General features: G+C 30.9%; 1 protein-coding gene across 2 annotated transcripts in view; it reads right to left on the minus strand.

Moving 5' to 3' along the window:
* Positions 1 to 1,353: 1,353 nt before the first annotated feature.
* LOC129798439 (RNA/RNP complex-1-interacting phosphatase) overlaps positions 1,354 to 13,129 on the minus strand; it is a 16,298-nt gene continuing 4,522 nt past the window's right edge. Inside the window, exons 3-8 of one of the 2 annotated variants that reach the window (XM_055841584.1) lie at positions 4,119 to 4,150; positions 3,941 to 4,028; positions 3,788 to 3,822; positions 3,679 to 3,725; positions 2,903 to 3,010; positions 1,354 to 2,832 (exon numbers count right to left, since the gene is read on the minus strand). In XM_055841584.1, the coding sequence (XP_055697559.1) occupies positions 2,468 to 2,832; positions 2,903 to 3,010; positions 3,679 to 3,725; positions 3,788 to 3,822; positions 3,941 to 4,028; positions 4,119 to 4,150 (675 nt within the window). In that variant the 3' untranslated portion in view covers positions 1,354 to 2,467. Of the gene's footprint in view, positions 2,833 to 2,902; positions 3,011 to 3,678; positions 3,726 to 3,787; positions 3,865 to 3,940; positions 4,029 to 4,118; positions 4,151 to 13,129 lie in introns of both variants that reach the window. The other variant, XM_055841583.1, reaches the window with a different exon arrangement.

The following is a 13,129-nucleotide window of genomic DNA, read 5'->3' on the forward strand; positions in this document are numbered from 1 at the left end:
CTGTGAGTCCTTTTAAGCTCGTACCAGTGTTGAAAAGAGACACATAAAAATTCCACGCATCCATTGATGTGACAATACAAGACTTCCTAAATGTTATTGATCTCTGGTAAGATATCAGAAAATATTTACAATACAGAATCGGATAGATAGTTGGAAAGAAACCCAACTGCTTGAAGACAAACTTTCTTGGAATGTCCTAGCATAATTGTTGTCATAAATTTTCTACCCTATTATCTCAAGAGTCAGTGGACATTAATGTATATCTACAGCAAGGACCAAATATTTTCAAACAACTCTCTTAGTTTTTCCTTTGACTCCAAACACTATTAACTTCAACACAATGAAATATTTATTAAAAGCTACCTGAAAAAATCTTCACCTAAAAAATATACTAGTCAATTGTGATTTTAACGACAACATACGGTGGTTTTATCATCACTAGAAATCTCATAGCGCCATGTTTCAATGCTTCTAAACATTCGACAAATGCACCGAATCTAAATTTTTCATATCAATCATGTTTCGTCGACCTAGTTTTCTGACTATTCTGGAAAATGCGCTTCTAGTGAAGTTATTACGATATTAATTGATTGCAATTAGAGTAAATAAAAATTATTTACTAAAAAGGCATATTTAACACGTATGATACGCGGAAAAACTATCATTCAGTATTAAATAGAATTAAATGGCAAAATGAATGAAGACTATTTTACAAATTTAATCACCAAGTACATGCATTCTCTGCAAGTTTGTTAAAGAATGAATGATGTGTGTTATGAAATAATTAACTCAACACGAAGTTGTTCAATTGAAAATTAATACTTAAGAACATGATTGATTTTTCTTGGCGCCACTTGAAAAAGAGAGCTGAAATATAAAGGTTTTTGCGTCAATTAAAATGAGAATTTTTTGTTGTTATATTTTTTTAGTGATAATTTCCGAGTCCATGAAAGAAAGATATAAAATCCTTCGACTCATTTGTAAATCGTGATAAATTGAGTAATTTACTGCAAAAATGAATCTTACCAAACAGTGAGTAAGAAGAAGAGATAAAATAATACTGGGGCATTCTCATTGACTGACTGACAGGTCAATAAAGAAGGAACAAGTCCTTAAATTCTGACCAGAAATGCAATTTTTCACTGCAGCCCATTTTTTGCCATGTTGCAACAATAACTTCTTCACAGAGACAATGATGGCATTTCACATCTTCAGAAAGTTATACTTCTGCTAATAACAATAATATAGAATAAATGTTTATACTAAAAACATTAAAAGGCGTCAAAGAAAACACTAATAATGACCATTTCTCACTGGAGACGAGGGAAAGATAAATAAATTGAGTCTGCTGAATTGGATACACACGCATACACTTAATTTTTTATTATTTTTCGCTTTTTTAAATAAATTGTTTGAGACCACCATTAAGGCACTTCAACGTGGTGGGCAATTGCCTCCATCATGTAATACCGTTTATTAGTCCCTTTAAATATATGTTACGAATGAAAATATTATCCCAGACTTCAAGTAAACAATATTAACTTTTTATATCCACAACTCCATTGAAAGCAACACGTAAGTGAATCATTACTTTTTTATATCTACACTTTTGCCAATTTTTTCCACTTATCTTTATTACACATTCTGTGTTGCTAAAATCACTTAATGCTAAAATCCAATAATGAAAACTCTACTATAAATTTAATCAATAATTCCTTGTTCTTGTTTTTTTTATAAGTAATATGAAATGAAGAGTATAATCAATTACACCTGAAAATTGTTTGTCACAATCACAATAACTTTTTAAATTCATTTTTAAATTATTAATAACAGTTTATATTATTTTCGCTAAGATGTTCCTATATTCCCTAATTTATCAAATTTTCAATTATTAACCCATTCTTTACCATGGTATTATACAACATACGCAAATTGAGCGATTTTAGATGATTTATTCCTGGGAAATTTTTATGCGAATTGCTGTCGGGAATGGATTTTTAGTAACTTTAGTTCTTCAATTACTTGGGAAAAATAGTCCGACAGAGTTGAAAATACAATTTGTTATTGTTTTCTTGCTTCACGGAAGGTTATGCAAAATTTTTGTTCAAAATGACAGACGGAAAATTCGACATCCCGTCGAATTTGTTAAAATTGGCCTCTTTCTTCTTTCCTGATTTGAATTCTGGTTGCACTTTTGTTTTCTTGGATAGCAACCTATCTAAAGCAATAGAGTTTGTAATGAATTAATGCACAGAATTTAAAGTCAGTGACCGTTAAGACGTGTGTTTGACAGAGGCTCCCCGCGCCCCCATTAATAGGTAAATCTTTTTCTTTTCAAAAAAATTCATCTATCAATCTATGGGAAACTAATCCCAAAATATGAACATTCTATCTCAAGTATTTCTGGTACATTGACTGAATGGGTTAAAATTAATCTTGATCTAAATTCAGCGTACTGCCTTACATTTCAGTTACGTTCCCTGCTCCTATATAATCTTCGATTATCCAAACTTGGATTTCTCCACGTCCTATTGTAACTCTCCTGACGTGACTGAGATCTCCAATTCTGGGATGAATGAGATTGTCTTGAAGTGTAAAGTCTGTCAGGGTCATTGTAGTTTCGGGATATTCTCCAATTTCTATCCTCTGTACATCTTCTTGCATGATACGAAACATAATTGGGCCTGTCCGAGCTTCTGTATGAAGAAGAATGTCGATCTCTCCTGTCAACTCGTCTCCAATTCGTATCTTCGTGCCGCACAGAATTTAAAGATCGCAAATGATTGATGTAGATATGGCGTTCAATATCGTACCCACGTGCTTCAGAAAATCCTATTCGTATAAGATTATATAGTATATTTAAGGATATGTTCTTCGAAAAGCATTCGAGGTTTGTACTGACTTTTTATAGCCACATCAGCTGGCAATTTCAAGCAGTCCATAAGGTATCTGCATATCATATACCCTGTCCGATTCACTCCATGTGTGCAATGGACACCCACCAAGAGAGCTAAGTGATTTCAATCAGAGTTTGTATTAATCTTGTGCCAAATAACATGCTGATTTTTATTGTTAACGTTTCATCCGAATGTCCCACTTTTTCGCACAAAAAAATTCCCTTTCTTGCAAATGAAAGATAACACAACATTGAAAAAAAAAATTGTAGCACGTTTTCATGAACATCCAGCGTAATTTTTTTTATCATCTGCTAATACAGTGTGTTTCACATATTCTAAAATTTTATTTCATCACAAAAAGATTTGAAACATTGCTTTCAGAAAAAAAATAATAACTTACCAAAGCACATTTTATATGAAACACCTTGTAAAACAAATTTACCCAAAATTTACAGCACAAAGTTGAAGAAAAAAGATGCTCTTTTTGATTTACGCATTTGCAATTTGGAATATGTACATATACAGATATGTACGTACCAATAAGCCAAGCATTGTGTTACCATATTGTATGAAGTAAAAAAGAAAAATCAGAAAAGAATGTTGTTGGGCGTTTAACATTCAAGTTTGACCATGGGAATTCACATAATTACTGCCAGGAAAGCAATACGGTCAGTTGCATAAAAATTCAAATTAAAAATTCCACCCGACAAATGTGCAACACTCAGCCCCAATTCATCAATTTAAATTAATAAATAAATTGGTACAAATTCAATTTACTTACATGCATTCTTATCGTCTTGCATAAATTCATTTATGACTTTTTTGAACCTAATTGGATGACAATAAACTTGCAATTAAATGCAACATAAATAACAATGATTCAAGCTTACCTTCTCACTGAATTTTCATCAGGCAAAACACGTCCCTGCATGGTTAATTTAACGTGCGTAATACTGGGTATTAAATTCTACACAAAATGATATTTATAACTTTTTTTTTAATTTTATATTTTAATACACATTATCAACAAAATTTTTACTCACCAAAGGATTATAATACCGATTAGTTGCAGTCAGATCGATTATTAGTCCTATATTTGGTACTAATTGTACAAGATCGTCAGGAGTAAACCTATTCACAAAATTTAGAGAAAAAAAATAAGATCATGAATTAATAATTTTCTCTATATTTTCTGAAAAAAAAAGTTATTCAAATAATTACCTCTCTGATTCATGGAGTTTCTTATTGTATTTCTATATTGGAAGTAAAAGGAGAGAAAAAAACACATGAGATAAAAGCAAATTAGTAATAATGGCAAATTGGATGAAAAATGAGAATATCTTTGGAAATGCAAGGGACTTTGTTGGTGGTCTACTTTTGAGTATAATGCCTTTAACAAAACTCTCTTTATTAATCATTTTTAATTGCTATATTGCAACCTGTCTTGACGAATCTCTTTAAAGAGTTGCACACCATCAAAAGGCGAAACAGACAAGGTACTTTAAAATTGCTGTCTACTCTCGATACTGACAAACTCATCACTTTTGAGGGAGATAGATGGATGGATTCTTGAATAATGGATTCGTTAAAATGTATAATTTTCTTTAATCTATACTAAAACACAAACACTGTACGATCCTTTATGAGTTATGCACTGCACATCACATAACATATTTTTGTTTTGTAAATATGTATTTTAATAGTTCAACAAGAGTGAGTGAAATGTAGTTCAAATGTTATTTCGTTCACTTTCACAGGCATTTCGCAAACATGTTTATAAAATAAATAATCTAAGTTAAGTTGAAAAAAGTTATTATGCTATTTTAGAGTCACACTCTTAAGAATAAATGTCTTTAGTAGAATTACATTTTGCTTATATAGAAATTATAGAATATAGAGCTAGAAAATCAAGTTATAACTTATAATTACTAATTTTATTTTTCTCCTATGATTTAATTGATTTTTATATGTAAATTAAATTTCATATATTGTATTTGAAAGTATACAAAATGGAAATAATTTTTGATGATCTCTAAAGTGCAAACACATTAAAATCAGTTAAAATATTAAATATTAAATAAAGCGAGACTAAATGTATTGAAACAAGTAATGGTGGTGAAGTGTTGATATATTAATCCCTTTAGGCAAAATAGAGTTATTATGTGGCTAAATCCACGAGTTTATTCCTTAATACAAATAGCCATATTCTTCACACGAAGAACAGAAAGAGGTTTAGTACCAACAGAGTTAATAATCATATATGAAAAATTACTGTAACAATTCAAAATGATACCTGTATAATAAAAATGGATTGTGAAAACTGCTCTCTCTTGGAGTTCGAGCAGTTAAAATGTGATAAGAAAAATAATTTCCTATGAAATAAGCATAATTTCTCAAATAACAGAGCCATAATAATTGAAGATATTAGACAATTTGCCTAACATTTTTAAGCAAAAAAAAAAATAGAATTATATTAACCTATCATGGTTTTTTTTCCATATTTACGATTAAAATCTAAAACAAAAAATATGTTTAAATTATTATCGAATTTATTTTCAGAAGCGCTTAAGCAATTAAATCTTTCTGTATTATTAATTCTAATTTTTTATATAAATATTGAATTTCAAAATAACTAAAAACCTAATTTTAGATTTTTGAATTTGAATGTGAAAAATGACAAGATATAAATACAAGAATGTAGATAAACAGAAAATCAGAATAATAAATGAATTATCTTGTGAAACTACATATCGGCGAAAATTTATGCACAGCAGCCATCACAGAGGCAGTTTAGCAAATACAAATATCCACCAACTTAAAGATTTTATACTATATTATCTGCATAGTTTAAGTGACTAAAAAGAGAAAAGGGCCACAAACGGATTTTTCTAAATGTGTCTTCTTTCTCACAACTTACAAATTTCTCCATTGTGAGAAGAGATGTTTCACTCGTTCCTCCTTAAGCGACACATAAAATGAGTCTCCCACAAACTACACATAGGGTGGAATAACCGGCTATCGCCATGTTTAGGAAAAAATTAAATTCATTTTATCATAACTTTTGAATCCTTGTTACAAGATAAGTCAAATTTGACACAAAGTTACTTAGATGTATTGGCTCTAGATACGTGAAAACAATAATCCTAGAACATAACGCTGGACTACTTAAAAAACTGATTTTTATTAATAATGCAAAAATAACCATTTCGTCGCCACTTTTTACCACTTTTCGCCAGTTTTGTAAAATTTGTAACCACTTCTCGCCACCCACTTGAAAAGAACCACACTCGGTTATTTTAGGCAATGCTATGAAAAGAATACATTCACCATTTCTCTTTCCTTGTGATCACTTTATTATTACTCTCTTTAAATGATTTTTCTTCACTTTTATTTGAGAAATCAAATTATGGGGCTTTTGCAGAAAGTAAACAATGCAGATTTGACAACTGAGAATGTACGAAGTGAAGTTAGCGTCGCCTATTGAAAAGATATGGCGACAGGTGGTAAAATCAATTCCAGAATATTACCACTTCTCGCCATGCCTCATTTTTATACAAAAATAATATAAAATGAAATATTAATTGACTAAATACAAATTTTATGTATTCCACAAGTGCAATTAAATATTCAATAGACAAATTATTTACCCAAATAGGTATTTTTGGCCTGATGAAAATTTGACGACACTTAGTACATTTGGTAAGAGATGTTGGATTCGATGCACTTGCTTAAAATATTGCTCTAAAAAGTGATCAAAATCGTGAATCCAAAACGAATAATTATTATTTTTCGATTCTATGCGTAGAAGCAGAAACAATACAAAAAAAATTGCGACTCATTTATTTCATAAATTGCGAAAAATAGCGATTTCAATGTAAGTGGCGAGAAGTGGGGCACTGGCGAGAACTGGTGATTCCACCCTATATCAATGAAATCCATAATATAGTGTCCTGAGGCAGCTTGCAAATGTGCTTCCTCTCGGAGAGAATATAAATGATATCTATACTATAAAAGGAGATTGCTTCCCTTCTTCTGGGGGCACAATTCCCTCAATTCAGTCAACAGGAATATACAACCCACAACGTTCACATTTTCTATTCTTTTCTTTACTAGCAACTAACTGAACCATTTCACCTTTCACGTGCCCTTTATTCTTGCTTATTTCTTTTCTTCTTTCACTTAACATTTGAAATCCATATTGTATCAGTGTATTATGGATGGAAAGGATCTTAAATTTGTCGCATCAAAAGACCACAATGATGTGACTCTCATTTATATAAAAAGACCATCATTATTGTTATTATTGATCGAATGGATAATAATAATACACACAAAACTGCCTGCAGAGATGATTTCCCGTTGCGCATAGTCATATTTCACTCCTTTTTCTAACAAATATTAAAAAAAAAAGAAAGACATATAGGAGTATCCTTATGGGATGATAGCAAATATTTCCATCAATTCATTTACCCTGATGAATATTATTGATGTATATCTGTCTACCCGGTCTACCCTATCCTATTGAGTAGAATGAACTTCCAATAATACCAATTTGTCGAATTTATTTCGAAAAAATAAACAATATAAGAATAGTCCTTTGAGGATGAAAATAGATCCGAAACATATAATATGATAGTAATCAGCAAACCCATCAATATTACGAACTTATATGGTGATAGAAACCAAAAATACTTTTCCTATCTAACACAAATCTCTTCGATAAGTCAATTCGAAAGTAGGGGGAGGCTTTGATCGTTCGCACATACGCTACCTTCAGACACTTCATATTTCTCCCATATTCCTTTATGAATCTCACATATGGCTATATATTGTAATAGCTAACCTTAAATCCCATCTTTCCTGAAAAAATTGAGAGTCTAATCCTTTTTTCCTAGTTTCAGGAAACAAAAAATAAAAACAGGTCCAAAACTGTAATTTTGCTGTGCAATATTTCATACGATTGTGCAGAATTAATATCACTTTTCTGAACAACTACTATCACAAAGGGTAGAAGGGTTATTAGGAATCAGATTTATGTAAAAATCTTTTAGGCTGAACAGGCACTTTTTGTGGGTGGAACAAAATTCACAAACTTGACTCAGATTCATCGATCGCACATAGAAGACTGCTTCTTTCAGATATTTTCCAGGAAACTTCATTTTAGATACGATCCCTCATATTCACATCTATTGTAATCTACCGATTTAATCCACCACTAAAAAGGAAAACTTAAAAATCGTAAAGTTGATAAACAAGAAGTAATTTGACTCAAATAGGCTGCAGTTGAGTAATTATTAAGCAATTTTGCATTTCTTTGATATAAAAATATTTTTCAAGCTTGCACAAACTGAATGTGCAATGAAAGAATCACATCTGCAATAAGCTCATACAGTTTACAACTGGTTTTTTGACAATCTTTGACATAACCTCACTATTGTGTTGTTTTGCATGACAAAGAAAAGAAATTGCGTCCGTAAGAAGATGTTTTGTGAAAATTTTAGCTTGTTCACCTGCTGAAGCTCAATATCTGTGCTAAATCCCGATTCCTGCAGCTGCAGGAACAGAGAAATCTTCAATGATGCGCATTCAAACGTTTTTGTGCATATCCGGCTCCGTGGAGGAATGGTGGAATCTTGTGTGGTCTTCTCGCTTGCAGAGTTTTAGTCAATTTTTAGCTTTAAAAACTTATTGATTCGTGTAAATTTGGTGATATTTGGACTTTTTAAGAAAGTATTCATCAGATTTAACCGTTTCCGGAGTGAAATTCTCGTAGAACCAATCAAAAAAATGGTTTTTAATGTCAATAAAACATCTCTCAGAAAAGTTCCAAAAAAGTGATATTAAAATGTTTTATTCTATATAAAAATGGTTTAATCAAGTAGATTAGAGTTCCCTTTAAACAATGATGTGCAACTTTTAGTGTCCGGTGCAAAATTTACGGTGAAAATGGGGTGTTCAATGATGGCGTGAATCGTGTGCGATAATAGAAACTTGATTCATCTATCGGATAAATCGCCATTAAATTTTCATTTTCCTCTGGAGGAAAATCTAAGGATTTCCTGGAATTTTGTTTGGTGGGATTATAAACCTTATAAGTAAGACATTTTTTTGGCATAGTTGGAGAATCCATACAGTTTGCATGGTAGTCAGAAAAAATCACTGAACTTGAACATCATTTTTGTATGCGAAAGTTCAAAGCCTCCCCCTATTTCTGTCTAAAAAAAAGAGCCCTTAATCTTACCAATAGACACATAATGAGTAATGTTATTTATTTCATTTATTTTGATGTACTGGGCTATTTCTGCCATTTTTGTACAGTGTTTACAAATTTATTATACAGTTTACAATATTTCGTGAAAATATCTTCAGACGCTTCAATCATTTGCACCGGGCGGGACTCGAACTCACAACTGTGACAGTCGAATCGGGGGTCACACCGCCTAAAAGCCGAAGGCTCTTACCAATTCCACCACGAACTTATATAATTAATGTAACTTACTATATTTTATAAATATATATCACTTTCAACTTTATATAAAAACATGGTATATTAAATGAAAATAATATAATTTACTAAATACATTGCAATACCAAAAAAAATCCAGTAGCATAAACAAACAGTTTTTGCATTATACTTACACTAATATTTTAAGCTACCAAATTACCCATTACAACATATACAATAAACAAAAATTTCGAAAAGAAGGTAGAATTCTCGAAGTCCCAAAATCTCAATCCCTTACCACTTATCCTTTAGGTTCTACCATAATCACATTTCCAAATTAGAATACAAATAATAAAGTGGAGCACAGATATCGTCAGTTAAATCAGCATTTGTTGTGACTTCTTTTTTGCGATTTTGATATATATATATACTTAATTAATAAAAATTTACCATTATTTGTCGTAACTTCCATTTTTGGTGAAGTTATGACAAAGGACAATGGGCAGAAATGTATGAATTTTTATGAATTTGAAAAATGTTTTAGGATTTATTAGAAAATTCTGGAAAATTGCAAGCAAAAGAAGAGATAAAGATATGGTTTGTTCTACGAAAAACTTCCTTAAGCCCTTCTTTACAAATTGCTTTTTGAAACGACCAATATAAGATAAAGCGTTATTGTATAAAAGGAGTTTTGCAAGAAATATTGTTACAATTCTTATATGTTTTATGCTCTATTGCTTTTCCTACATACTTCCGGAGTTGGTACGGGAACAAAAGTTGTTACGTTTGCCAATATCTATTCGATGGCAAAGGTTTCATTCGTGGCGAAATGTGGGAACCATTTTGCCCATTACCGTTTCTTTATAAAATTTTCTTGAGTTAACTTACAGTTTAATAGTGCCACTTTTATTATTTTGGCTCAAAATCATCGCATTCGGGGCTCATTTTTAGGGAATATAAAGCTGAACTGAAAATTTCGTCTCATGAAAAGTTGTCAAAAGGAAGTTACGATAAATGCTGATTTAACTGACGATATTCTCTTAAAATAAAATAAATAAGATAAAATTAAAAAATTCATAAATCCTGAGTAGTCAGTTCATAGAAAGTATTCGCTGATAGAAATTTCTATAGATCTTGTATTAATATACACAATGTTTAAGATCTTGATAAATCCAGAACGCAACATTCTCCTATTTTCTATTATCTGTACTGTAAGGATGGTGGCATTACTTATGGCCTCGCCGCAATTTTTCAGAAAATTATTTCGAAAACCAAAAAAAAAGACATAATATGCTACCAAAACACATCAAATGTTTCAAATTCTGAGGTTTTTCTAAATCATTTTATGACAAAAAGTGATTTTTTTTTGCGAGAAGGTCATAAGTAAAGACAAGCCACAAGTAATGCTGACACCCTAAGCTTGCAATGCAATAAAAATATATTCCCTGTAGGGGAAATGGGAGAGCCGGCATGTTTGATACACTTTTTTATGTTTTGACTTTAAGCAATATTTCCAAAACTTTGTAAAATTTTGTAAATTCGAAAATTTGTATTGTATTGTATGTCATTACCAACATGTGTCTTTACATTACATTAAAATTATCTTACAGAATTTTGTATAGCGTTTAGTATACTTACTAGTATAGACTTTATTTACTCGATTAGTGTTTTTGTCATATTTATTTAAATAATCAAAGAATAATTTACCCCGTCTCAATCTAACGGTTATTTAATCATCCTAAATTTAACCCAAATCGAACCACGCTCGATTCCGAACACTCTTAAAAGAAAAATATAAATAACCCACCCGGCAAATTCTGCAGAATTCTGCAGAAATTCGTCAGATTTGAATTACTAACTGCCGAAAAATCAGCAGAATTTCTGCAGAATTTTGTTCTAAGGTGGATCCGATCGTTGTATGAAAATTCTGCAGAATTTTCTGCAGAATTTCTATAGAAAATTTTAAAATTATCGGCAGAATTTCTTTAGAGTATTTAGATGATTTCTACATTTCTTCTACCCTTTCTAATGTTTCTAAACAATTTTTTAACTACATAAAAATATGTATTTCAATTTATTTAAAATTCAATTTTTATTCAACAATTTTACGTCAATACTCTCTTTTTTTACAACATTATTATAATGTTATAATACAATATTATTAAATCAGCCAAAATAGAAAATACGAAGGGGAAGAAAATGGTTAGAAAACACGAAAGAAATTCGCGATGCTCACGAAGTCGCACGACTATCCCGAAGCCACACGAAGTATCCGATTGAATGACAAGAAACGTTAAAATTTCAAAAGTGCAGAATTGCAGATCGAAGTTTTGCTGGGAAACTACATACAAATTCTGCAAATACGTTTTTGTTTTGAAAGGAATTCTCTATCTTCTATAGTTAATGTAAGAGAGTTAAATGAAATAAAGAGGGCGCCAGTTGATATTGGATGAATTACGCAACCACACGTGTTTCATTGTGCTCTTCCCGAATATCCCTCTACAGTTAAGAAAAGAGTAGAAATTAGAAATAGAAATGAAAACTTCTAATTTAGAATTAAATAGCAATATAACATACAAATCTTATACTGACTTTGAGTTAGCAACAAGTAATAAATACTAAATACCAAAAATACTCATCTGAACAAACCTCACAAACTGCCCAAATCAATTTACTTTACCCGCAAAATATCAATAAAACTATCCTTCCATGATCCGCACAAGAAGACTGCATTCCCTTTGCATATAACCGTCTTTTTTGTATTATAGACATAAATGAAATCCCATAAGGAGAAAACCACATCCATAATTTTTAGCATCGGCACTTGTGTGCAAAAGTGTAAAAATGTTCCTTCTTCTTCTGAAATCTTGATAGAAATGATATGTGGTTAACGCCTTTTATACACACAAGGGTTCCTCGGCTTGTGATGATTCTCGCACATATATTTCAGCTCCGTTTTTTATCAGTCAAAAATATCTAAATTTTAATTGCATATTTGCAGTGTTATTTGTATTTGAAGCTCAATGGGAAAAACAAATAACCATATGTAGAGTGATTATTATATGAAAGAAGAAGTGATACGCATTTCACACACGCTTCATCAAAGCTTTGTGTCTCACCCGAACCGAAAAAGCCTCATTATTTATGTTGTTCCTCATATTGATGGTATTTTGTTGAATTTCTTTCCAATTCCCCCTTTGATATTTATTTATTTCACTTTATTGTGAATTTTCGTTATGGTGCCAAATTGGATATTGGACAAACTGAATCCGTATAGAAGGGAGTGATTTATTTATTTATAGGCATTCTATTTTAATTATAGTTTTTCCGCCCCCAAAACGCCATGCTGATTTTTTTCTGCTTACTATATAAAATGAAGCAAAAGAAAAGAGATGCAGATACATTATGCGGGAACCACATATTTTTTTTTTTTCAAAATAGTTGATAATGTAAAAATTTAAGAATATAAATTTTTCTCCAAAATACAATTTTAATTGTTATTTATGGCATTGTCTAAGAAATTCCTTAAAAAAACGAAGAATTTCTTCAATTTATTTACTTACATAATTTTCCCATTTCTCCATTTACTCCCTTTTCATCTTATGTACTATGACAAATTTCGGCATCTTCGTTAAGGCAACTTTGAAGTTTCACCCGGATAATAAATCATTAAAAAAATAGATGAAATTTATGATGTCGTTTTCTTCCTATTGCTCTAAGTTTACATTGGTCAATAGGAGAAGATATAAGATAATTTGAAGAGATAAAAAGTTTCTCACATAAAATT

This window comes from Phlebotomus papatasi, chromosome 1, assembly GCF_024763615.1.
Source record: "Phlebotomus papatasi isolate M1 chromosome 1, Ppap_2.1, whole genome shotgun sequence".
Taxonomy (NCBI): Eukaryota; Metazoa; Arthropoda; class Insecta; order Diptera; family Psychodidae; genus Phlebotomus; species Phlebotomus papatasi.